Source organism: Chiroxiphia lanceolata, chromosome 3 (genome assembly GCF_009829145.1).
Source record: "Chiroxiphia lanceolata isolate bChiLan1 chromosome 3, bChiLan1.pri, whole genome shotgun sequence".
Lineage (NCBI taxonomy): Eukaryota > Metazoa > Chordata > Aves > Passeriformes > Pipridae > Chiroxiphia > Chiroxiphia lanceolata.
The window spans coordinates 71,787,079-71,812,813 of NC_045639.1; the positions used below are offsets into that span (position 1 = coordinate 71,787,079).

The following is a 25,735-nucleotide window of genomic DNA, read 5'->3' on the forward strand; positions in this document are numbered from 1 at the left end:
TAGAAAGAAGGCAAGGAGAATTTAGAAAAAAATAAAAATGCAAGCACACGTTATCTGTATATAAGCATAAAACTTATTATTCTGTGCCCTGAATTATAAATCAGTGGGGATGCTGTATTTTCTGTTGATAGTCTCACGTAGATGAAACTGTTTCATATGCTTCTTTTAGACGCAGCAGGGTTTTTTTTCCTAAGTTATCACTTTCATATTTAGGTTTTTCAGCTTCTGCTTACAGTACTGCACAGAAATGTGTCACTGCTTTCCTACTAAAGAAAAGAGTAGACAGCACTGAGATTCTTTCTAGGAGTGTTTTTGAGCCCTTTACAGTGTTACTCCTTAGAAACTGGGAAAATTAATCATGCCACAACTAGTTCTACGCCTGTGGCTAGATTCTTTACACTAGCTAAGCTAGCTCTGACCAGCTGATTTCTGGAACCCACCCCCAGAGACTGAGATTTCCTGCAATTTGAAATTCATTGGAAGAAAGTCACCAGGAAGATATCTACTTGTAGAAAGAGAGAAATGTCCAAAATAAGACCCTGCAGTTCAATATTTAGACATCTGTGTAGCAAAACAGTCCTTGTAACAAAACTGTTATTTTCATAAACTTAGCTTAACTGTCAGCTTTTAACTATAAAAGTAATTTTCTAGGTTCCTATATTTCTTGGCATTAGGTATATTAGGTTTCTTCTATTTTTTTGAAAGATGCCAGTGTCTCATTTTGAATTCTTGCATGTAAAGAACTTTTTTGATCTTTTAAGTATGCTATTTCTGTCTGTTAGTTTCTTGTAGATTGGTTACCAGACATTACATTTTTTATTTGAGCAAGTAAAGTGAACTTCTGAAAGTATTTTACAGGCTTATGCAGATGTCAATTGGAAAATAACAATCCCAGTAATGTTTTTCTAGTAATCTTGGGCCCAATTATGCTGAGACATTCAGCTTTATAGGATAAAATGGGAGTGAGGTCTGCCCTAGAAGAACTTTCCTTATTGTTCTGTCCTGTTTAATGTCTTTATACTTGGCCATTCTCATATGAGAAACCAGATTTACCTCTGTCCTTAGGTTTCTAGTCAGCTTAACATACATCGGTCCTAAGTAACAACAGCGCTCCCTTTGCTACTTCAACACCAAACCACGTAAACTTTAGTGGAAAAGAGTAACAGTCTTCTCTTTGCTTTATGACCCTGTTTTTGGAGAATATCCTTTTGATCCGCAGTTTCCCGAGTTTGGGTTCATAAGGAGAAATCCCTATGTAAAATTCAATTATTTAATTTCCAACTCTTTTCAATAACCTCATGAGGAGGGAACTATCACTGTTGTCCTCAGAATTTCCTTCAGGAAAGGCAATCCCCAGCTCCCTTTCACATTGCCTACTGGTAGTGGGTTTTTCATATTTTGGGTTCCTCTATTTTGAAGCATTTTTCACTATTTTTTTCCTGGGTTTATGTGGAGGAGTGAAGGTATGGGGTTTTTTGCAGTGTTACATTGCTCCTACTGTGACGTGTTAAATATGTTGTAAAGGCTTTTGAAAAATATCCCATTATATGTACTTATATTTCCAAAATGGTTTTGACAGTCCCTCACAAAAGCTTTTTTAAGTGCTAATTTGTAGTGGATTAAGAGGAAAGGGCCTCTGGATGAGGAATAGGATGAGAATTAAAGTATAAAAATGTGGCAAGCCCTTGTTATGGAAGGGAGTACTAATGATGCCACCACTCTGGTTTGGCTCTGAGGTTTGCTCAGTTCAGTATGGTCATAAGCAACTGTGCAAATAAGATGAATAAGAAGGGAATAAAATAGGCTGGGTTTTAAAACTTGTAATAACTAAAGGTAATGAATTTCTGGTAATGAGTATTTATGTTATTATAAAAAGGCAAGTGATAGTAAGTGATGATAAAAGAAAAGTTAGGGGAAGAACAACCACAACTGTATGCCTTTACAGTGCAGGACTTCTGATCAGTTAATTTCCAAAGAAATATTTTTAGTGCCTGAACAAGATTTACTACTATAATTCCTTAATAAATTAATTAGGAGAGGTAGTTGTCGTTTACTGAGGGGATAAGAGTTACCTGAGGAATGGTAGCTGTGCATTTGTGATGCTGAATGCAGTGTACCAGCCCTAACTAAATAAAAGGGGTATAGAATCAAGTCACAAGAGCTAGCAATACACATGGATTAGGTAAAGTTGGAGCTGACAAGGATTTCCACTATCTCTAAGGACAAATGTTTGTAAGTGGCAGATATGCTGTAGTTCATATATGTGGATGATACTACTTGGAGGAAACATTTTTCAAGGACCTACATAGAAAGGGGGTGATAAACTACCACTGAGAGTCAGTATGAATTAGATGCTTGTCATTTACTTCCCCCCATTTTCTCCTGTTTGTTGCCTGAGAATTGAACATCTGCTTGAAAACATGTTAAAATTCTGATTTTACAGAAAATTGTTCAACTTTTATTTTTCCTGAAACATTTTCACTGCAAACTGTTTCTTTTCAGCAGAGTGGATGGTTGTTACATTCTTCCATAAAGCAGAAGATTCCAATATGCTTCTTTTGCATAAATATATGCCTGTTTTAAATTATCATTTGTTCTTCATCATCCAAGGTATGTGATGCAGTTATTTCTCTTGATCTATCATTTCTCTTTGTAGAATTTTCCAGAAAAGGATCTTCTACACTGCCATTCTAAGGATGTGATTGAAGCTCATTTTATGGCTTGTATAAAAGAAGCAGATGCTTTAAAGCACAAAAGTCAAGTCATCAATGAGATGCAAAAAAAGGATCATAAGCAACTGTGGATGGGGTTACAGAATGGTAAATACAACACATCAAGTATTAATTATATTTAAGTCTAGCAAGCTAATAAATATTTTTTTCAAATTGGAGTTGTGCTGGGGGATATAAAATGTCATTGTTCTGCAGAATTTTTGTCTAATGTCATGGAAAGCATTGATAGTTTTGGTGGGTTTTTGGGTTTTTTTTGTTTTTTTGTTTTTTTAACTAAAGTCGTCATTTTGATGATAATTCAAATGTGGCTTGAATTATTCGAGGAACTAGATTGGGTTGTGACTGTTTTAACAAACCAGAATTAGGAAGAAATCAAAATAGAAAAATGTTGTTTAACATACTTTTTGGGAGACACTTGGTGTGTTAAGTGCTCACTATTAGCGATCTTGGACCATAAAAAAAAGAGATTGGCTCCTAGAGGATTTTATAGAAGTGTTTTTATTTTGCACAGATGGCATGAATCTGTATTGCAGTGCAAAATAAAACTTTTGTTTGTAGTGTCTTCCCTTGTCATGATTCTTAGTCCTTTAAATTGAAAAGCTTTTTTAAGTATTTCAGAAACTACTTTGTAGAATGGGTGCTAATGCCACTTTCATTGCATTTTTCTCATCCTCTGAAGCTGTCATTTGTTATCACTAATAAATTTATTTAATGGTAGCATTTTACTGTAAACATGAAGGTGTTTATTCTGTGTTCTGATACAAAATACTAAATGCTTAGAATTAACATATTCCCATGTGTGTATAAGAAAGATTAAATGAAACAGGAGAACCTTTGAATGCAAGAAGATTTGAATCATGCATTTGCTTTAGACAAGGAGATTCTAAGGTAGTTTGGGTTTAATGTGTGTATTTAGTGAGTGGGGTTTTTTTTTCATTGTTGTTTAGCGGCATTGCCTTTCATATGGAAGTTGAAATTATCACTTCTGTGATAATTTTGGAGATGAATGCTTATTAGAAACTCTGGTTTCTATTTTTTTATTTAATTGAGTGGGAGTTAGAAATTGAGGGATTATCTTAATTTGCCATTTGAGTGGTAAGATCTTGAGGGAGGCCATACATACCTGCGAAACTTAGCAAGTAAGAAATTACACTTTATCTAGTTCAATTCCAAGTACTTCTTGAGAGATCCTGTATTGTATAAATACTAGTCAGCAAACTGACTGATAATATGTTCACTTTTGTGAATTAGCAGTAAATAAGAGTTCTGGTCCAATGAAAGGCAGAATCAGTATAAAAATAGATATTTCCCTAAAGCTTATGTCATTACAAGTCAATTTAAAATGCAATTTTAATAATGCTGTAGAAAAGAAGTATTTTGTTATAATAGTATTTGTCTTGCAAGCAGTTTAGTTCGAGGTGCAAAATGCTGTGTGAGCATCATTTTGTTTTCTATTTAAAAAATTATTAGCTTTATTGCAAAAAGAAATTCTGTCACTTTGTCCCAGTACTCAGGTGTTCTAGGCAGTGCATTTTATGTGCTCTTTTTATTAATACTTTTTAAAACTAAGGCTAAAAGACCTCTAACATGAGTTACACTGTGAGTATGAGTTACAATATGAATATAATAATGACTGACATGATGAAACAGTACTAGTTAAGATTCTTTTCTTAACCAGAAGTTATAGAACCTTGATACTCTCAATATCTAAGGTAAAATGACAGATACACAGCATGGTTTTTTCCATACTCATCTTAGGCTATATCTTTTAGTTGATTATTTGTCTAAGAATATCTTCAGTTGTAGGGAAACCAGAATTTTTCTGTTTTGCTCTATCACGTTAGGAACAGAGGTTGCCTAGCAAGGTTATTTTCAAGAAGGTTTCACTGTACTTAGTAAGAAATTGCACCTGTGGAATCTGACACGTAAATGAGAAGTTTAAGCAATGTTTTGAATACTTTCAAATGCTAATTTTAATTTCTCAACTCTTCATAAAAGAGAAACAAGAAAAGCTTGTGAAACCAAGAAAACTCTTTTTAAGTATGTTGTATCTTTCAATATGTTCTTATAGGCTTTTGTTTGAGATGTTATAATTTTAAACTCCTTTGTGAAACAGAATGAATGACCACAAAAAAGAAAAGAAAGTAGCATTTGTGATACCTGCTTTGTAAGTAAAGATACATCTGCAGGTTGTTTTTTCTGTGAAACTTCAAACAAATTTCTTCAGTTCTTAAATATAGGAACTGTTATTTGTTTAACAAGTGATAGCAATACTTACAGCCTGTGTTAAACTTACATTTTTTGGGAAAAAAATCCAATTTTGCTTATTTGGAGAAATGTAACTATCAATTAATGTATAATTTGGTATAAATGTTTCTGCTGCAAAGCAAGTAATTGAATAGGTAGCATGTGAAACTTAGCAGTTTGCCTCTAGATGGCTTTTAAGGGAAGAGCTGTAGTAGTGAATTTGTGGGAAAATCTTGTGCTGGTAACAGCTGGTAGTTATTCATAACAACCTTTACATCCCTCCTGCTACTATTTCTGGTTTTGTGTTATCTGCTACCAAATTAGAAAAGTAAACATACTCTTCTATCTTGTGCTGTGTTTTTTCTTGTTCTTCAGACTTCAGTTAGCTTATTTTTATCCATAAACCTGATATTTCTTCGCTGCAACAATTCTTTGGGACATGTGCATTTTGACCAGTGTCGTGGATATGTGACTGTGGTAGGGAAGTGATAAAAGCAGACTATGTATCTGTACTGACCTTTGTTCCTGTGTAAGAATTGTTAAAATTCTTTGGTCAGAATTCATGGAAAATGTTTCTGCTGTTTTTTCTTTAATAGAGTTATGGCCATTTTTATCATGGATAAAGAGGATTTTCAAGTGAGTGTTTTCTTCTTGCCTTTTGAGTGGAAAAATAAAGGCTTTCAGCTTTGAAACAGTAAGACTCTGTGGGTCTACTGATGACTCAGGATCAAACAACTGAAATCTCCACTGTTTTTAGGGGGAGAACTGTATTATTTTGCACGGTTCAAAGAATTAGTATCTGTAACTTCAGTATATAATGGTTCTGATAAATGAGGGAATTTAGATTGAACACATATGCTTTTTATCAGTTGTGGAGCGACATAAGCAACCATAGCCTGAAATTTTCACAGGCATCCTTTATAACCAGTGAAGACTAGACTTGGTATTTCTGATACATGAGTGGGGGAAATAGTAAAAATTCATAACAACTTTAAGTCTTCTTTTATATATTATAAAATATAATGGAGTCATTACTGAAAATACTATGGAAAAAGAATGTAATGCTCATTCATGCTGTAGGGCTTACCAAAAGTTAAGTGGCCATATTGAATTGTTCTTGCTAAAGAAGAAAAATCCTGCAAGCATTCAGAATGTAGAGTATTTTATCTTTTAATGCATGAGATCTCTTTCTTGTCTTACTGGCAGAATCAGTCCTGTGTCTTGATTTTAGTTCTAAATTTTATCTAAACTATTCTTGCGTTTTTGAGAGGCAGAAATCGTCTTTCTTCTGGATTATCACATTCCTGTTTAGAAACGTTTGAACTGAGAAAAAGGAAGTGTCTTACAATATCAGCATCTCTTGTGCTATGTACACATGGCTCACTCAAGTTTGAACTCACTGTTCTTTACCTCATGATAAGCATGCTTTGGTAGCTGAACAATCTCAATTGATCATTTGAAAATTAATTTAAGCACTATATGCTTAGAAAATCCTCAGAAGTTTATCAGGAGAATGAATGAACAAGCCATTAGTTTTTAAATCACAAAGCCATCTTTTTTTCTTCTTCCTGTATTGCTACCAAAATGAGAATTTCTTTCTGTGTTCCATCTGTGGAGGTTTGGTTAACTGTGAAGAAAGATTAAACAATTCTTTTGAGCTTTGAAAATGGTTGTATTGATTGAAAGAGGTTTTTAAAAAAGATCATTGCCTTCTTGAAGGCTGGTAGTTAAAAATGTCTCAAAATGCATCAAATCACCTTATAATTAGCCTCAGTGCCTGCTTTTCCCGGAGTTAAAATATTATGGCATACACACAGCATTGGTTTGCTGATGTTATGGAACTGAGGAGGTGTGATGTAGACACATTCAGATAGCTCTGCACAAAGTCAGCCTGGTGCTGATTTGGTGCTGAAGAGGGGCTGGATTTGGGCAGGCTGGACCTGCAGAATGAACAACTGTGTCAGAACAGGCCTTCACATGGATGTTTTTGTTTTTTTCTTTTCCATGGCAGTGGGTTTTGTTTAGGGTTTGGTTGGTTGTGGTGGTTTTTCTGGTAATGGATTGTGACCTAGACTTGACTGTTAGTTCATCAGTGTTTACTGGCTTGTTATCCTTTCTGCACAAATGACTAAGCCAGTGCTACACTGGTATGGGTGCAGTATCAAGAGTCTGAACTACCATCCCCCCGAAACTGATTTTTGTCTTATTACCCTGCTGTGCTGGCTTGGTTCCTACTTGCATAGCTGCCCTTTGTTGCAGTGCAAAGGTGGGAAATTGATGTCAGCCTGCATTCCCCCCAGCTTTCTCTTCTCTGCTCTCAAGCGAGGGCAGAGCAGGGCTGCTCTCTTCAAGGCTATTGAGAAGCAGTGGGTGTCAAAGGAGGACGTGAACTGCATGAAGGCAGAGAAGGGAGGAAAGCAAAAGATAACACAGCATTCACAATCCTCCGTTATACTCAAGTCTCTAACGTGAGCAGGTTGCCTAGACGTAGGTAGACAGAGCTAGATACTTTCTAGTGTTTTCACCATCTTACATTAGATGTCCGTGTGTCTAATGAAAACCATTACACTCAGAGGGAGCAAACTTGGAGGTTTCTTTTTATTGCCTCCTGTTTTCCTTCCTCCTCTGAGCCTCAAAATAAGTCATTTCCTGAAAGATATGTAAGGTCTAACTAAAATTCAAAGTTAAATATCTGTAAAAAACAGACTTTACTTTTAAAATTGACATTCTTTAGTTGTTGAGGGGCTTTTGTTTTGCAATTTGAAATGCTTCTAAGTTACTTTCTGCTAGTACACTCCTGAATTTGACAGATATATTAATATAAAGGTTCCTTTCAAGAAAAACTTTATTTTAGAAAAAGCATAGTACAGGGTAAGTAAAGTAGGTTAGCAAGTCATATGGTGTTATGCTGCTCTGTTTTCTTGTATATAAAGAGAGCATAATTAGGAGACGAAGAAATCAAAATATTAAGGCTGTCTTGACTTGGAGCAGAGAGCTGGAGGATGAGTAAAATTGTCAAAAGTCCTTTTCCTTTTGACTTACTCAGGGAAGTCTGTAACAAGCCCTGCTGCTTTGTTCCTACACAACCTGTTGGTTATGTGTTTCAGAAATGGATTACACTTGTTTGTCATCAGAGCTTTCTTTTTAGAGTGACAATACTTACTGAGATTACCTGCTTTTTGAGTACACAGAAAGCTTAGATTTTGTAGGATATATGCATTTTCATATTTGAATAAAGGAAGTAGTTCATCTTGATGATTTCCCCCCCCCCCCCAAACCTTTTTCAGGTAAACTGGTGACCTAGAAATGAAGGGAGGTGGTGTTAAGGAAGCAATGTATTTAAAGTAAAACTTCTGGTTTGTAAGTACCTGTAGTAAGTGAAAAGAATGTTGTTAAGGTATAGGTCCCTTGTGTATGTTCGAAGAAAAAAGGGAGAAAAGGCATTTCTGGATCTGATAAATAATCTGAAGAGTGAAATGCTGCTTTCTCATTCAATTTTCAGAATGTCCTCTTAACCTGCAAAACTTAAGCAATGTGCTCTTATTTCTTTATCTTCAGAACACTACTTTGCTATAGAAACTACTGGATAAATTACAGCATAAATGTATTAAATATACTGATCTCAAACCTAGTCATATAGTATTAGGAGGGGGATGCCCCCTTTTTTTCTCATGTTGCATCTGTAACTCAATTTATAGTGCAGCTTATAATTTTTTTTTTAAGCTATTGTTTACAGCTAACTAGACATGAAGTTTGTCCTAATTGTTCTCTGGTTGTAGACACTGCTGTTGGAAGTTATAGCACGTGTAGGCAAGCAGAGTTGAATTGACTTATTTACGTGATAATAGTACTAAAAAGGGAGTGGCAGACTTAGGTAGCCAACCTTGAAGCCCATACCACTGTACTTGACTATTACTAGTACCTGAGGTAGTTATCACGACGTTTACTTTTGCAGGGAATCCATGTCTTGATTTAGCATGGATGCGTCGAAGAAAGCCTATTTGTTTTTTACGTTCAAATTTTGCAGTTGCTGCTGCTTTCCTGCCAGCTGAACATGAATTTGGAGTGTATGTGAGATTAATGGGCACATGGAGTGATGCAGGTATTTCCAATAATGACTGTTACATAATTGCAAGGCAAGATTATGACTACCTCAGATATGTACATTCGTGTTGAATTTTGTTACTTTACTATCTGCAATGCGAAGAATATTTTCACATATTTCTGTAGCTTCTGCCACATAAAGTCAAAACAGTTCTAAGGTCCTGTCTCTGCATATCTGATAGTTACTCATGTGTGAAGATAGTCTAAAAAGTTTAGTAAGCTTGCGTTTCCTCTTCAGTGGTGTATTTGTGTTACGTACTGTGATTTTCAAAATACCCAAATAGCCTAAGTGTTTAATATCAAGAATGTTTTAACTGTGCCAATGTGTAAAATGGAAAACAAATTAAAAAAATCTTAGTGATGCCATATCAGTATTTCAAACTGTGTTCTATAAAGGCTGTCACTGAACTGTAGTAGTCAGCAAGAGTCAAATACGTATGTGAGTCTTCATGAAGTCCTTCGTAGTTCTAATTATCCGTGTTTTTATTGTACAAGAAGAAGAATGGTGAGTTTAGGTGCACTTAGTAATTTAGAGACAGGTCTTTAAATAGCTAAGAAACTATAACAATCAGCTGTAAGTAGTGTTTCTGAATAGCACAGTAATTACTTTAAAGTGTTTAAAATATTTATCTTTCATGAACAAAGCTCCTTCATGCTTGAGGCATACCACACAAAATTTACTTTTTATAAAATTTGTTACAAATACTCACCAGTGAGAACAATTACATATGTGTGCAGAGTCTGAGTGTTATTGGAACCAATGTGGAAGTAGAATTTATACTGAATTTTGAGAAGATTGTTTTTGGCTGTAGCAGTTAAAAGTAATGCTTGTTAGAGCATGAGTCGGTAGAAAATATACTTGTTTTAATGTTAAGGAAATACACTTTGTATCCCTGACTTGCAGCTGTAGCTCTCTGTACTCTACACTTTATTGGATAATGTGTGTGATGGGTTAAACCATGAGTGAGTTTGTCAGTGACTGAAAGAAAATGTTCGTGGGAACACTTGGTAGACTGGAGAGCAGATCTGCCGTTTGGAGGGACTGTGATGAGCTGGAGCAGTAGGCCAGCAGGAGCCTCCTGGAGCTGACAGACAAGTCCTGCACCAGAGACAGGAAAAATCCCCTTAGTAGACTGACTGGGAAGCGGCTTTGTGGAAGTGGATAATGGTGAACAACAAGCTGAATGGAAAGTCTGTTGTGTGGTGTTGCATAAATGAAGATTAACTAGAGAGTTGCTCTAGTGCTTGTGCCCCGCCCTTGGCTCAGGACTTCTAAAGCTGCCCTAGGAGTGTCATGTCCTCTTTGGGACCCCAGGACAAAAGAAATGCGGGCAAACAGAAAAGAATTCAGCAGAGTGCTGGTAGGATTATTATGAGCTGGAGAATATGCTCTATTAGAGACGAGGGGAACTGCCCTGTTCAGGCTGAAGATGAAGAGGCTGAAGGTAGATCTAATAGCTGCTTTCCACTACTTGAAAGAAAGGCTTGTAGAGCAGATGAAGGCAGACACATCTCAGACGTGTCTCTGTTGGCATTGGAGGCAGTTACCAAGATCAAACAGTTACAAGGTGCAACAGGAGGAAGTCTGATGAGACACTGGGGAAAGGGGCCAGGGGTGAGCCAGGCAGGGGAATGAAAGTGCTTGAGTGGAAGCCCACGAGAACAGTCAAAACTTGACTGGGCAAGGCCTTGAGTAAACTCATTTAACTTTGTGGAAGCAGGTGTTTTGGGGCAGTGGGAGGAGCTATTATTCCAAAGCTTGAGCTCCAAAGGCACTTCCAAACTAAAGTTTTTCTGTGGTTCTTATACATCAGTTATAGTCTTTGGTCTCTTAGTTAGTGCTATGGTTGGTTCTTCCCAAGTACTTCAGTGGTTGTTAGACAGTGGTGAACCACTCAAAACAGACAAATGTTGTGATTTTTAAAGTTAAGGATTGGACACATTTTTATGCAAGCTGCAGATTGGTATTGTTTGCATAGAGCTAGAGATACAATTTAATTCCAAGCAGCTTTTTTTTTTTTTCTATTTTAATTTATATCACTAAATTGTTTTAAGAAGAAACCTTGAATAGTCCAGACAAAATTGTGCATATGTGCTATCCTGAGAGCTACACCATTTTGTTCACTTTTTTGGCTTTCTAAAAAGATACTGGAATATAAAAGCCATGAATTACAATTTCCTTTCTAAATTTAAGCAATCTTTACCTTGTTTTAACATTAATTCTTTCTGTTATTTAAACCCTCTCAACAACCTTCTTGAAGTATATCCAATTCTAGAGTCAGTACTCTGATAGCAGTTGCATCTCTGACAAATATAGAAACAAAATAATTCCTTCCTATTAAGGTATTTTTGTTGATAAGTTTAAAGTGGGGGGAGGGAATTTCTGTTACCCAATATATTGCAGTAGGATCTCAATTTTAACTGTCTATATGCTGTTACCGGAGTGTCTCATTGCAAATTGTTTGTAGATGTGATTTTCCATGCTGTCCATACACATAATTGTGTATGCAGATTTAAAGCTGTGCTGCAGTGCAATGCATATGTTGATGGCAAGCAATTGAGCAGTGCCCTTTACCCTCTCAGTGATCCATCCTGTTGTGAAGTCAGGTGGGTGAAAGAGATGTGTCTAATATCAAGATCCACCAACACGCTTGCAACAAACATGGGTAGAACCCTTCCCAAATCTTCGTTCGCGAAGCCCAGCCATGAAATATTGTTATTCAGATATGAACATCTGTCTCTTGCAAGTACTGTTTTTTGCTAATATAGAAACTCACTAATGCTTCAATCAAACAGTTTCTTAAAAACAGATGGATTGTGGAAAACAAAAAGTAATCGGTTTTGACTGTTATGGTAGTCTAAATATCATGCAGACTGCATAAGCTTTTCAGGAGCGAGCAGGAGGGAGGGAGACAAGTGTGTAAAATGCTTTTGCTGATAGTTTGAGAACTCTTCCTTGTTTACTGGCTTGATGAAAACTCGGTTTTGTTTTGATTGTCAAAGTTCCGGCCAGCATGTTCTGTCTTTGTCGTTTCTAGCCAATGAACTGATTAGTTCTTGTAGCTCATCATAACATTAATAGCTTCCTGAAGTCTGTTTTGCATAAACAGGGGGTACTGTGACACAAAAATTGGAGAATGATGAGTCCTTTCACTTATATTTTCAAGGGGGCTGGGGGGATTTTATGTGTTTGTGTTAGGACGTTTTTGTGTTTATTTTAAGCTTTGAGTCTTAAGGATTCTGTGAAAAGCAGTTATTTTTAGATTTTGTATTTTTGGAGTTTTAGGATTCTGGCATTCAGAATTCTGCTGATTAAAACTCTTACCAGGTCATATATATCAATATGTGGACTGGATAGCCTTTTCTGCTGCTTGCTTTGAAGCTTTGTCTTGGTTTTCTTACATCCAACTTGGTTTACTGTTGTAAAAATGTTGTATCCCTGGAGAGATGTTTGGAGGACAGCAATATAAGGTTATGAGGATGAATTAACTTAGAGGTCTTCTTTACACACGGTGGAGATCTGTCTTAAGATATCTGACTCCACTATGTCTATCTAATTTACTAGAAAGTTTTTGATTCCTGGGATATCAGGTGGGTTGACAAAACATACTTGATTACAAAATGTAGCAAGTTCATCATTCAACTCTTGCAGATTTATTGCTGTTATATTTGGAAACTACAGAAACTATTAGAAATTTAAACAGTACATTGTCTTAAACATTGTCTGAGTGTTCAGAGAATAATCTGAGAAATACAACTTTGTAAATTTACCTACCTTAAATAAAATTACCTGCATGCTTTCTGGGAGGTAAGGAAGCTGGAATGAGGAACAGAAGTGAGTTAACTGCACATTACCATTGTTTAACGTTTTTTGTCTTTCAGAGGCTCACTTGTTTGCTGTATATGCCACAAGGGTCAATACACTTTATCTTCTAATATAAGTCTGTTATTTATTCAGAATTTCTAGTTCTTCTGATCCATAAGATGTGTCGCTTATCTCTGTTGAATTTTGAGGACAGTAAGCTGTTCATCCGACTTTCCTAATTACTGTAATATGAATGTTAAACAAGTAAATGTAGTTAATGTTTCTTTTAGTTTTTTTAAAGTAGGATATATCCAAATATGTAGATTCCTTATTTAGGTCTGCTGAAGCTCACTAGCTTAAGTAGGTCTCAATTGTTTTGTTTTGTGTATCACGGTAACAGTTTTATCAACTGAGTTATAGTCAGAAGTAGTAATTGAAGTATAAATCGATTGACGCCTACTGTAGGATGCCTGTCCATACATTTATAGTGAAAGCTGTAAGCTGTTCTCAGTGCTGTCTCCAAGGATGAAGGAATTATGCTAAATCTTCACTTTTGCACTGACAGAGTTCCTGAGGAGGAGGCAGTCATTCTTTGTGCCAGACATTGTAAGGCTAAACCTCTGTGTAGGCTGGGGTTCCCAAATGCAGGATTGCTGAGTACGTTCTGCTCCAGGGTTGTCACTGTCACTACCACTTCCTAAACTTCCCAGCCCAGTGAGCTATGGGGTAACACCCTGTGTCCAGGCAGCTTGTCATCTAGGGCAGGTGTCTGCATGGTGGTGCTGACTGCAGTTCAGGTAAGTGCTGACTGCAGCTCAGGTAAGTGCCTGTCAAGAGGCACTTGCTGCTAATGAGGAAACAAGGGTGTGGAAGTACTTTCTGAGATAAGTATTGGGAAATGCTCCTACAGAATACCTGGCAGGAGTTTGTTTACAGTTTCTTGGAAATTCTTACCTTGTGTTACATTCAGTCAGGAAAAGCAATGTGTTATAAACCCTGCAATATATATTAAACTATGCCTTTTAGTGCACTGACAGGCATCTGTGCAGTATGATGGAGTGAAGCAAATCTCAAACTCCTTTTGTTTTGTCCAGTTGCTTCAATTTTTATCAGCAGTTTCGGAAGCAGGCAGAACCTTTGTCCAGTGAATAGATTTCTGAATTTCACCTTGCTTCAGGGGGGGTGAATTCTCTCATGGGCATATGGCCCAACTTCTTGAGACTTGTGCCAAAGAGGGAAAATTGGAGACTCTGTTCCTTCTGAAGAAACACCCACTTTGGTGTCTTGGAGAGTTAGGACCTATAAGGAAATTAATCTTTTGCTTTTCCCCATGTATAAAGCTGCCTTCTCCAGTAAGACTAGCAACAGCTCTACTCATCTTAGCTCTTTGTGTTCCTTTCTATCATTTCTGATATTAGTTGTTTGCTTGATTTGAATAATTGATTTGCATGTATAAAAGCCTTTATTACTCTTGGACCTATGCTGTTCTCAATACATTTGAAACATAATAAACTATTCAGTTCTTGTAATATCTGAACAGGATGAAATGGTGTGCTGCCTCAGGCTATTTTACTAAAACTAGTTACTTGGATAATGACAAAATTGTGTTTCAAGCGTAAACTTTTACTTTTGGGTTGTGTCATGAATCTGGCAGTATATTTTCTGATTATATCATACATTGTTGCAGATTATTTTAAGATTCACATATCCAAATGTAAATGCCTCAAAAAGTTTTTCTTGCTTTGGTTTCTCTATACTTTACACCTATTGTTTATCTGTAGTTAAGAACAATTAGATATTTTTAGCAAATTGTGAGACAGTGTAGACCAGTAGCAGCAGGAAGTGGAGAAACAGGCACTGTTAACTGAGGTAATGAAATCCATAATTTATGGCCCAATATTTCCTTAACAGTGGAGATAAGATATGAATTCAGGTTGCTTTCTCTTTCAGTTTGATAAGTTGCCACATCACTGTTTCCATAGGAGAATGCAGATGACCTACCTTTGGCTTCAGGCAAAATAGGGAAGAGAAATGTGGGGAAAATAAATTCAAAGATAGGTCAAACTTCTGTAAGAAAAGTTTTCATGTTGTTCCAATCGTGTGTCATTTACCTTTTTTAGCTGAAAAAGAATATATGTTACTAATATTAACAAAGTCTAATTTTACTTTCACAGATAAATTTGAGCAGTTTTGGGCAATAAATCGAAAACTCATGGAGTATCCTCCAGAAGATAATGGATTTCGATACATCCCCTTTAGAATTTATCAGGTAGGAGACAATGAAATAAAGACACTTTTTCAAAATGCTTCCACTAAGGTGTCATATATCATAATTTGTTTGTAGAATTACGTGTTCTCTTTTCTAACATTATGGTAAAACTTTTTATGCTCATATTTGCTGGACCCTTATGTTGCATGAATTAACAAACAAAATAGACTATGTTTACTGTAATAGGTAATAACCATTCATCATGTTGTCATGTGTAATATTTGAGAATGTGCTAAGGCTGGTATAGATGATGTTTGTCTGTTTTTAAAAAAAAATAAAATACCCCAAAAATCTAATTCTGTTATTAAAAATAACTGCTAACTATGAAGACTGCTTTAGATGCAAAATGCCATCTGAAAGGTCACAGTCAAACACTTCAGGAACAACACTTTTCCCTCAACCACTATATAGGCCTCTTTTCTTGTTGGCATTTTAAGGTGAAAGTAATGGCACAGGTCTTGCATCTTGTTCTTACCTTTGTCTTCTAATTGTATACCTTACAATCCAATCCATAGCTTCGAATGTTGTTTTTTTTCTGTTTTAATACACCAGCACCCAATTTTTCTCAGCAGTTTATTTGGAGATGTTCCTTGGAATCCTTACATTTTTTTTCCATCCCCTTATTTTTTATAACATTAAGGTCACAATGAAGTTCAGAATTATGTGTGGTTAAAAGCTTATACAAAACTCATGTAACCTCTGTAAATTAAACGGTTGTGCTCTGTTGGAATGTTTTAATCTATTTCTCCTCAGGTTTTACACCTGTAGCTGTCAAAAGAGTGTCCTTTATTCAGGGTACTGAATAGTCTGATACTACTTTATAACAGGTTATAATGACCATAGATACCTATACAGTCTTGCAGTGGGATAGAAGTAACTTTTAATGTTACATGTAAGACATTTACTGTCATAATGAAACTTTAGATTGAGAACGGAAGTCAGTTATTTTGTCAGAGATCATAGCAGATGGCTAGGTTTGTATAAGTATCAAAAAGTATGTATCAAGAAAAGTAGTACGGCATTTTGTTTGGCTGATGACTAAGTTGTTTGCTTGTTCTCTGATAGGTGTGGGTTTTTTGTACATCTTTTCATAGAAATCACATAAATGGGTTTGCAAAATGGAGGTTTTGCTGTCAATGGGTTGCAGACCTTTAAGGCATGAGGGATATCATTGATATCAAATGATTTCATGCTAGTAAAGCTTTAAAAAAAAAAAGAAAAAAAATCTAATTTGGTAAAATCTGTCCCCTTTAGCCAGTAATACTTGTCTTGATTCTCATTATCTTTTCGACTGGAAACTCTTAGTTGCTGTAGTTCAAACCCAAAATATCTAAGAATAGAACACCAAAGACAAATAAAAATGATGCTGAGACAGCTTTTGGGAAGGTTGGTTTATATTATTTTCAGTAATGCTGCTCTTAGTATTTGTAAATATTTTTAGTCATGTTCCTCTTTTTAAAAAAGTGGATGCAGGTGTTTCTAGCTTTTTTTGTTTGGTTTGTTGGTTTGTGTACTGATTACTGCTTTATGTATTTAAAGGAATTTTCAAAAAGTCTCAGGAAGGGTGAGATTATAATTTAATTCCAAACAAGGAGTTAATTCCTGTAGTTTTAATGGAATTTTACAGTACTTAGTGACAGACTTTCATATGTAGAAGTAACTGATTCTGAAATGTTCTTAAGATGTATTTAACCCCTACCCCGAATGCATTTAATTTCCAATAGTGCTGGTAGAAGTCAGCTTTACATTCTAATCAGTTGCTTTTATATCCCTACATAAATACCTGATTTAACCTGGGTTTGTATTGCAGTGGATGTTTATTCCCTGTGTGTTGTCACATGGTATTCTTGTAGATACTTTAGAATATACAGGTGGATGGCAGGAAATGACTAAGGCATTGCCTTCAGTAGGGAGACTTCCTCCTCTTAGTCTCCATACCTTCCATTACTCCAAATTATTAGAAGAAAATTCTGTGAAGGGAGCTGTCTAGATTGTTTTTTGTCAGCATGAGATGGATGAACTTGTTTTCCTCCAAAGAAATGTATTAAATTATGACATCAACTAGGAAAATTAGTCTTAGTAGCAGTTAAATGTGACTCAGCAAAGTTGATGCAGAAAAAAATGCATTCAGTAAAGTGATCTGATGTGTTTTTCAGTGAAGGATTGATTATTTTAAAAACTCAAAAGCTCTTTCAATTGTAAAGCTTGTCTATTTAAATACATTTCTAAAGAGTAATATGAATCATACCTCCTGTGGTGACCAAATCTGATGGAGTGTGTGGGAGAAAGAGATGGCAAAAATACGAGCATCGTACTTGGGTAAGTCAAAACTAAACTAACCACAGGTAATTTTAAAAACCCTTGTCCGACACCTGTTCTAAGTATAGCAGCTTAGATTGGACCAGAATCCTGGTATCTACTGTAGATGGTGAAGAAAAAGGCTGAGTATCACTAAGGATCAAATAGTTTGCAATTTTAAGTTAACTTAGATATCCTTGGAAATTGTATTGCCAGCTGTCAAATTCTGTTAACTGTGTAATATGGAACTTGCACCAGAAGAAACTTTGACTTAAGTGGAAACTTCTTCTACCAGAGACAGTTTAAAAATAGTGGTTATATTTTTGTGACACTTACTTTGATGTGTAAAAAAAAAAAAGTTCCCCACTTCATCCCTTCAGAGGTGTAAGCTGCTTTGTTTTCACTTGACAGGTGCACAAAATCTTTTTTACCTTTTTGTCTGATAGTACTGTTGAATAGACTGCTTTTTGCACTTGTTCTTTAATAGCAAGAGAGAAAATAATAGTAATGCTTTGAGTATATTCTAAATTTAAGTGTTGTTTTTCATGTCCAGTACTAGAGCTATTTTGACTTGTGGAATTTTCTCCCATGTTTTTAAGACCAGCTGATGTTGTGCAGTCTAATTGAACAAACTATATGACTGATAGATGGCAGGAAGTTTTCATCAGTCTTTGTCTCCGGGCACTGTGATAGGGCATATTAGTCAGGCACTGGAAAGGAGTCTCTACGTGCTGATAGTGACTGCTCTGATGAACCTCTGCCTGCTGTCCTACGCGGCAGATGAGAGCACCCTGAGTCTCAGTTATTGTACCCTTAGTTTGCACTCATCCCCCAGTTTTGGTGTCTTGCTCTCTGCCCATGTCATGCTCGCCCTCTCCCTGTCAATCTTCCACCTTTCCTCTGGAGTCTGCCCTACAAACGAGTATATCAGATTTAAAGTTGTATATAGCATTTCATTCTTGGGAATAAAATGACAAAAGTATGTGCAAGAAAATGCGTGAAAACTCTTCATGACAAGTTCTGAGTTCAGATTTCTAGAGTTGCAATTGGCCTGGGGCAGATTGGCTGTTGTATGTTTGCCAGCCCAAAGGGGGATGATCTGGGATTGTTTTTTTGCTTGTTCCTTTATTTGGGTACTGGGAAATGCCATGGTACTGGAATGAGCATTTCCTTTGCTTCTATTTTTGGAGGATTTTGAGTAGTTTCTTAATTTTATTGCCTAATTACATAGTAGGCCTTAATTTTCAACAGTTTTTCCTATCCTGAGTCCCTTAAGATGTTATGATTAAGTCGTACAGTCACAAATTCTTATGATGTTTGTCTTCCTGAGTAACATGAGTGAAATTCTCCATACTTATATATCAGTTGAATGCAACACTCTTTCTGTCAAAGCTGCAATATGGAGATGTCTAAACAGACTTAATTGTTTACTATTACCTAAAAATACCTAAAAATTACCTCTAAAAAGAGCAAAGTGGGAGTGGGAAATGAAATATTTTAAGACATTATTAGTATCTGTCTCAATAAATGAATCAGAATCTCAAACATGGCCATTTCCAAGCAATTGAAGGTTGTTTCATTCATATTCCCACATTAATTGGCAGAGCTCAGGGAATCAATTGCAAAGCCCATTAGAAGTATGCAAATCAGCAGCACAGTTTGGCCCATGTTATGACAACTATTCAAAAACTGATCAAAACAGATTGATTGGAAAGATATTGGGTCCACCTATAAAGTTTTCAAGTAATAATGAATCTCCCCTTTTATGTTAGTAGGTTGTTAAATTTTTCTTTTGTTAAAAGTCTCCATTGCATTTCAAGTCTGAATTTTTTCTCGCTTGAATTTCTGAATTCTGTTTTGACTTACACGAGTTTAAAGTCACCTGACTTTCTGACCTCCCAAGTTCACTTACAGAATGATTTCAGTAGCTTCAGTTTTCTTTAGTAAGCGGAGTCAACTGAGCTCTTTAAGCCTCTTGCTTACCACTGCTGAAGTTGTATTTTTAGTCATCTTTTCAAACTCTAGCTAATATTTTGATAATTCTCAAGATTAGTGTTGAAGTTAGGGAGAAAAAGAGGCAAAAAGCATAGTTTATAGGATATTAGACCAAAAATACTTCAAGCGCTGGTGGAATACGGGTGAAGTTAGCTGCTACTTGAAACTTCAAATCTGAAAACTTTTATGAAACAAGTTGAAATGTAATGACTATTCAAGCAAAAGAACTAGAAAATCTAGTTGACCTGTCAACCTGAAGAGGGCAACACAACACAGCAAGTTTCAACTTTTTGTTGTCTAGCGTATAATGCTCTTGAACAGACCTGTGTGCAATACCTTATTTGACTTTCTTCTTATTTATTCAAAATTATTTTTTATAAAGGACCTGCTGAAAATAGATCAATTTATTTATTAAAAATTTCCTTTTACAAGGAGGAAGTTTGAGCAAATAGGAGAATTGCGTGAAATGGTGATTGATTTTGTGTAACAGCTTGGCTCAGATGAATTTCTGTGCTGAAGAGAAACAAATGGACTCTGGTTCATCATCAGTTGAGTACACAGAGTGATTTATTCTTATAACTGATGGTTCAGCACTAAAGAAACAGTAACACTTTCACCAGTTTTAAATTACTTCAAAGCTCTATGAATGAGAAAGTTTAAAAACTTTGTTAGGTAAATGTATTTTCCTAGTGCCTCATAATTGGGGGGAAAAAAACCCAGAAACCCGTCTGTCAGGTATTGCATGATCTGTAAATTCTTGTTTTCTGAACTAGATTGTTTTGTTCTGTGTTGAAAGTAATAGCAATTTGACTAGTTGTCACCTTCAGTTGAAGGTCACTGTGACCACAGTTGAGGTTCCAGAATTGCATAAGCTTTTCTTATCCATCCAAATGCACAGTGAAATGGCTAGCTCAAACCAGCTCTGTTAAAGATGTCTTTTTTTACATATTCTAGGTTAAGGAATGCCCATGCTGATCTCTTAAGAGACTTAAGGAACCTGTGTGGAAGATCAGCCTTGTACCTTTAACTGTCTTGGTATAGGATGGGAACTGGAGCCGTCAGAGTTTAAAAGAAAAATTCTGAGGTTATAAACTGTGTTTGGTGTCAGCAATGTGACTAAAGTTTCCATAAATATGCCCGACTTGTCTGTAAAACTGTCAATCTGCCTAGTTCAAAGCTCTAGTACAAGTTGCACAGTGCTCGGGGAAGGAGATGCAGAAGAGATGGGACTGTAAAACCTCGATTTGGGTCACTTCTCTGAGCCATGCTTGAGCTGTTACCAAGCTGGATAGTTTTAAGCTAGCTCGGGCTTGTCAATAGGAGCTGCAGTGAGCCTTCAGAGTCTAATGTAGGTGGAGCTTGTATACAATGAATAAAGTAGTTTTGCTTGTGTGAAAAATAGTCTGTTGAGGTTCTGAATTACATTGTAACTACTTTAAAGCAATTTAGGGGTATACTGTATTCTGCACATTGGAAAAAGCTGAGTAGTATTTTTTTTTTAAATCCTTTTTTATCTTACCATACATAGGATACTCTTAAATCTCAGAAGAACCTAGGTGTGTAAAAAACCAAGTAGAATCCTAGTAGTTACTAAATTAATTTGTGTAAACACTTTTATAGATTTTTATTTTTAAGTCAAAGTACATTTTGACTTGCAATGAAATAATGAACACTTCTGGTGAAAAAAAAATCTGTTCCTGATTTGCAAATACCTTAATCTTACCAAATGTCATACGCACTCCCTAATTGCAAATTGGTAGTTACTTTTTTAGCAAATTGGTTTTGTATAAAACTCTTCATTAGTTGTCTTTTCTTTGAATTGTCTTATGATAATGAAGTTTGATATAAATAAGTTTATGTAAATGTTCATGCTACAAGTTTGAATTTAAACTGTGAGATTTGAATTCTTGTGGCTGTATTTCCCTAACCTGTTTTATTAAGATAGTACTCTTGTAGATTTATATATCATCCTAAATTTGTTAGGGAAAAAAAATTGCACTTTTTTTCTACCTCAGCTTTGAATGTTAATTCTTAAGAGTATGAAAACATTATGAGGCTGTGATGAAAACAATGAATGAAACAGTAATTCAGTTGAGTTAGGTCTGCGTATAATTACTGTGTATAATTACTATTAGATCTTGTAATTTAAATGCAGTGCTCTTTATTATATTGCTACCTTTCTTCTGATCATTAAAGCTGATCATTTGACTTCTCCATTTCACTTGGTATAGTCAACACAAAGTGATTTGCCACTTTCACTACATGCTTCATAATGTAGTCAGGTTCTTATTTTGTAGCAAAAGGACTTTGCCTACCTTACAATTACAACCTGGAACTGTATTTCTCTGAGACTGGCTCTCTGTTATAATAGCAAAATCAAAAAAAAACCCCAAAACGCCTAACACCCAAGTTGGTGAACTGCTTTGCTTGCAGAAAAAGGGGAAAAGTAGATATGGAATTTTTTTCTTCAGAGAGATGAGGAATGTCATCTCTTAGGGTTATTTCTGTGGCTGTACAGCATAAGCAGTGCCTATTGCTTAGGAATAAAGGTAGAACGAAGCCTGGCCTATGATGATGATGCAAAACTCTGCATAGATGAAAGTCACAGAAGTATCTGTTTTGATTTGTCAATAACAGTATTCCATCTTGTTTATCCTTTGCTTATTTTTAAGTAAAATAGGTAGATAAAGCAGGTTAACTTTTGCACAAAATTGAGGGTTAGAAAATACAGGAAGCGTTCAGGATTTTGGAAAGTGCCAAGACTTCTATTTGCACTTTTTAGAAGACTGAAAGCGAATTCTATATAGGTAAGTGTGGAATGGAACAAACCTATAAGGAATTGGGATATGACACCATGTTCTAGGAATACAATACAAATTAACAAAGAAATATTGGAAATTTAGCTGTCCTTGAATATAGGAGTTCCTTCTAGTTAATCATTACTGTCAAAAACTAAGGATAACTATTGAATTTAGTAGTTTGAAGTAGATTGAAAGTGGTGTATGAAGTATTGTACCCCTCACTGCTCCTAAGCAAGCAATATAGTGTTTGCTTATGTGGATGTAAATCCATTTCTAAAGTTGTTTGCTTCATAAATAGTCAGTACTCCATTTCTTACTTTTATGTGAGGTTTAAGTTTGCATGTGCACGTAAGACATTGCAGCTGTGAAGAGCACTATTGATTTGTTTTCCCTGACACTTCAGATACCTTAATATTTTGCCAATTGCAAATATGAATCCTTTTTTTGGGAAGGAAATGTAATACTTTAAGGCCATGCTTTCATTGTCGCTGTCTTTGTCTTTTCAGTGCTCAACAAAACTGCCTCTAGAAGCTGTTTCTTCTGTTTAGTGTCTGCTATTTCTTGCTGTATGACAGTTGCCTTCAGTCTGCTCTGTGTGTCTAGAGTGTTGACTTTCTTCTGCCTCTAGGATCTGTACAATTCACCTGAGATTAAATAATGCAAATTCAGTCGTTCTGAGAATATAGTGCTACTTTACCTGCACAAGAAAATTTAATTGATTTAATGTCACCAAGTGACAGCCAGAATGTGGTTCAGCCATGCCTGTTAGGTATTTTGAGTGTTATTTCTGCAACTTTTTGTATGGAATTGGTAACAGAACTTTTGGCAATACATACTCTTGCTAAAAATGACCCACCAGGTATAACAAGACATTTACAGCGAGACCTATGATAAGGAAAGCAAAGCGATATCCTGGGCTACTGTAGGATGAGAGTTGCTGGCATGTTGAGGGAACTGATCCTTCCAGTCTACTCAGCGCTGGTGAGGTCACACCAGAAGTCCAGTTTTGGGCTCCCCAGCGCAAGAGAGACATGGAGCTACAGGAAGAGAGTCCAGCAAAGGGTCTCTAGGGTGATTAAGGGACTGGTGCATCTAATAAGAGAGAACAAAAAGGCTGAGAGACTTGGAACTGTTCAGCTTAGAGAAGAAAAGGTTCAGGGGGATTTCATCAATGTCTATAAATATCTGTCTGAACATCAGGACAGATATTTAACACAAAATTGGTGTGGACAGCATGATGCGTCTTTAGAAACAGTTACAGAAACTGAAGCAGTGTCTTCTGAAGTGTTGCAATGTACTCATCCCATTAAATTTTAAATCACGAATGTGTTAATGGTTACTTTTTAACTAGGCATATTTTTTCAGGTTAGTAGAACATGTAGGACTTCAACTTTCAAAGCTTTTACATGGTTCTGATTATTCATTGCTATTACATAAAGCTTTTTCTAAAGGATTGTAAGAAAGCATTCTCTGCCAGTTTACATAATATGGAAAAGAGTGATATTTTGAATGGTTCTTTAATATTTTTAAAGATGAGCAAGTAATGGCCCTCAACAATGTAGGGGAGAATTAACTGAAATAGTTGCTGTGTTTCTCTGTAGGTTTATAATAACACTAAACTATTGTTAGTTGTGTAGAAAGTTAGGATAGAACTGCAGTTGCTTCATACAGTGTGCTCTGTTCTAAGAAAGGCTTCAAGGAAGACATGATCAAAAATGGTTCAGTATTATTGTCTAGACTTAACTGTAATAAGCCCTAAAATGTAAAATTTTAACCTTATTCCAGATGTGTTTATAATTCTAGTTGTGTCTTTCATTTGACTGCAGTCTTGCCTAAGATACTAGATAATTTTGGCATTATTACTTGCATCAGTTCTTGTCATGATATTTGCCACATGTTATGGTGGCCGTTGTTATGGACTGTTAAAGTTTTCACTGAGAGAACATATCATGTAATTGTCCTTGCTTTTAGAACAGTAATCATTAAAGTTCAAAACCCAAAGAATTTCCAGTTTGTGTAATACTGTTAGGAGTGCTTTCAAGAATAACATAATTTTCACTTGATAGTGTGATTCCTTGATATCTGTGATTGATACGATGATTGCCTCCTCATCTAAGAAGTTTTAAAGATGTATCCAAGTACACATTTGTCATGACCATTCATATGCATATGTGCATGTATTTGTAGAATTATCTTAAGCTTCCATATACTTCTGCACTACTAATTTAGGTGACTGCTGTTAGTGTAATTAAATGTGTAAAGTGTAGCCTGTTTGTTTAATCTTCTTTTGCTGTTGTTGTGTCAAGCCTCTTAAAAATACTAGGGAGTACAAAGTTCCTGTCCATCACCATAAACACTTTTAATTTCATGAGGAAATCAAAGCTTCCTTCTTATAACATAAATGCAGAAATTCTAATATTAATTTTAGTACGAACTCAAAAAGTGAAAGAATTCATTTTTTTCCATAGGTTACAATCAAGTATCTATTGTAATTTTTGCAACCACTGAACTAGATAATTTATTAGAGGAATTTAAAATGTAATATGGGAAAACCAAGTAATTTGATTTATTATATATGTTGATTTTACAACTTTTTCTGCAACCCAGAGCACATGCTGTCAGTGATTTGATTTTGTGGTAATTCTAGATAGATGTGTTGGGCGTGTTTATACTCCTTTTTGTCTTATGATTTTTAGTTACATGTTGGACATATAAAACATTACTTAGTTCTTTTATTAAAAAAAATTAATTGATTTTATTTTATTATGAAATGTACTTTTTTCTCTGAAGAGTGATGTTGCAGATAAGCAGTTCAAAATTTTGGATGATGGCAAAAGCAGTGCTTATTCAAAGCACACAAAATCATAACTAGAGCATCTACTTGGAGTTTGCAGAGGCTAATTAAAGAAATATTAGAAACAGTCTTTTTTTTGGAATGTTGTTTCAGTCCTAACATTTTGAAGAGTAAAGAGAAATAGAAAATTTATCAAAGGTATAGAAAAAAGCAGTAGAGTGTCTGGGAGAAGCCCTCTATTGCTTGGAAGATTTGAAGAAGAGGAGTAGAGCAATGATTACAGGATAAAGGAATACCACATTGTTATGTTTTATACCTCTCATAATAGAAGCTCAAAAAATACTGATAAAATTTGAAAGGTGACATTTCAAATAGATAAAACGAGATCATTTTTATGTGTGTACTTGTTGGAATCCGAAACTCGGCTATCAGCAGAAAAGGATCTGATAGGATTATGTAGCAGGCCATGGACAGCAGGAGCTGGCAGAAACTCCTTACTCTGAGGAGCTTCATCACAAGACCCATTAATATTTAGCTATGCTTGATTGTCCTGTCTCTTTCAGCAAGATATGGAAAGACTTTGTGATGATGATGTCTGATGATGTAGAAGCCCTTTTGTTCTCTTCCCCCCATGTGGTCCTCGCTATGGGAAAATATTAACCACTTGTGTAACTGTAGCAGAGAATTGTG

General features: G+C 35.7%; 1 protein-coding gene across 5 annotated transcripts in view; it reads left to right on the forward strand.

Annotated features, from left to right (window-relative positions):
- ATG5 (autophagy related 5) overlaps positions 1-25,735 on the forward strand; it is a 72,131-nt gene that overhangs the window by 15,256 nt on the left and 31,140 nt on the right. For all 5 annotated transcript variants that reach the window (XR_004356027.1, XR_004356028.1, XM_032682879.1 and 2 more), the window contains exons 5-6: positions 2,657-2,819; positions 15,063-15,157. Coding sequence is in view for 3 of the 5 variants with exons in the window: in XM_032682879.1 (XP_032538770.1) it covers positions 2,657-2,819; positions 15,063-15,157 (258 nt within the window). In the remaining 2 variants the exon portion in view is untranslated. The remainder of the gene's footprint in view (positions 1-2,656; positions 2,820-15,062; positions 15,158-25,735) is intronic.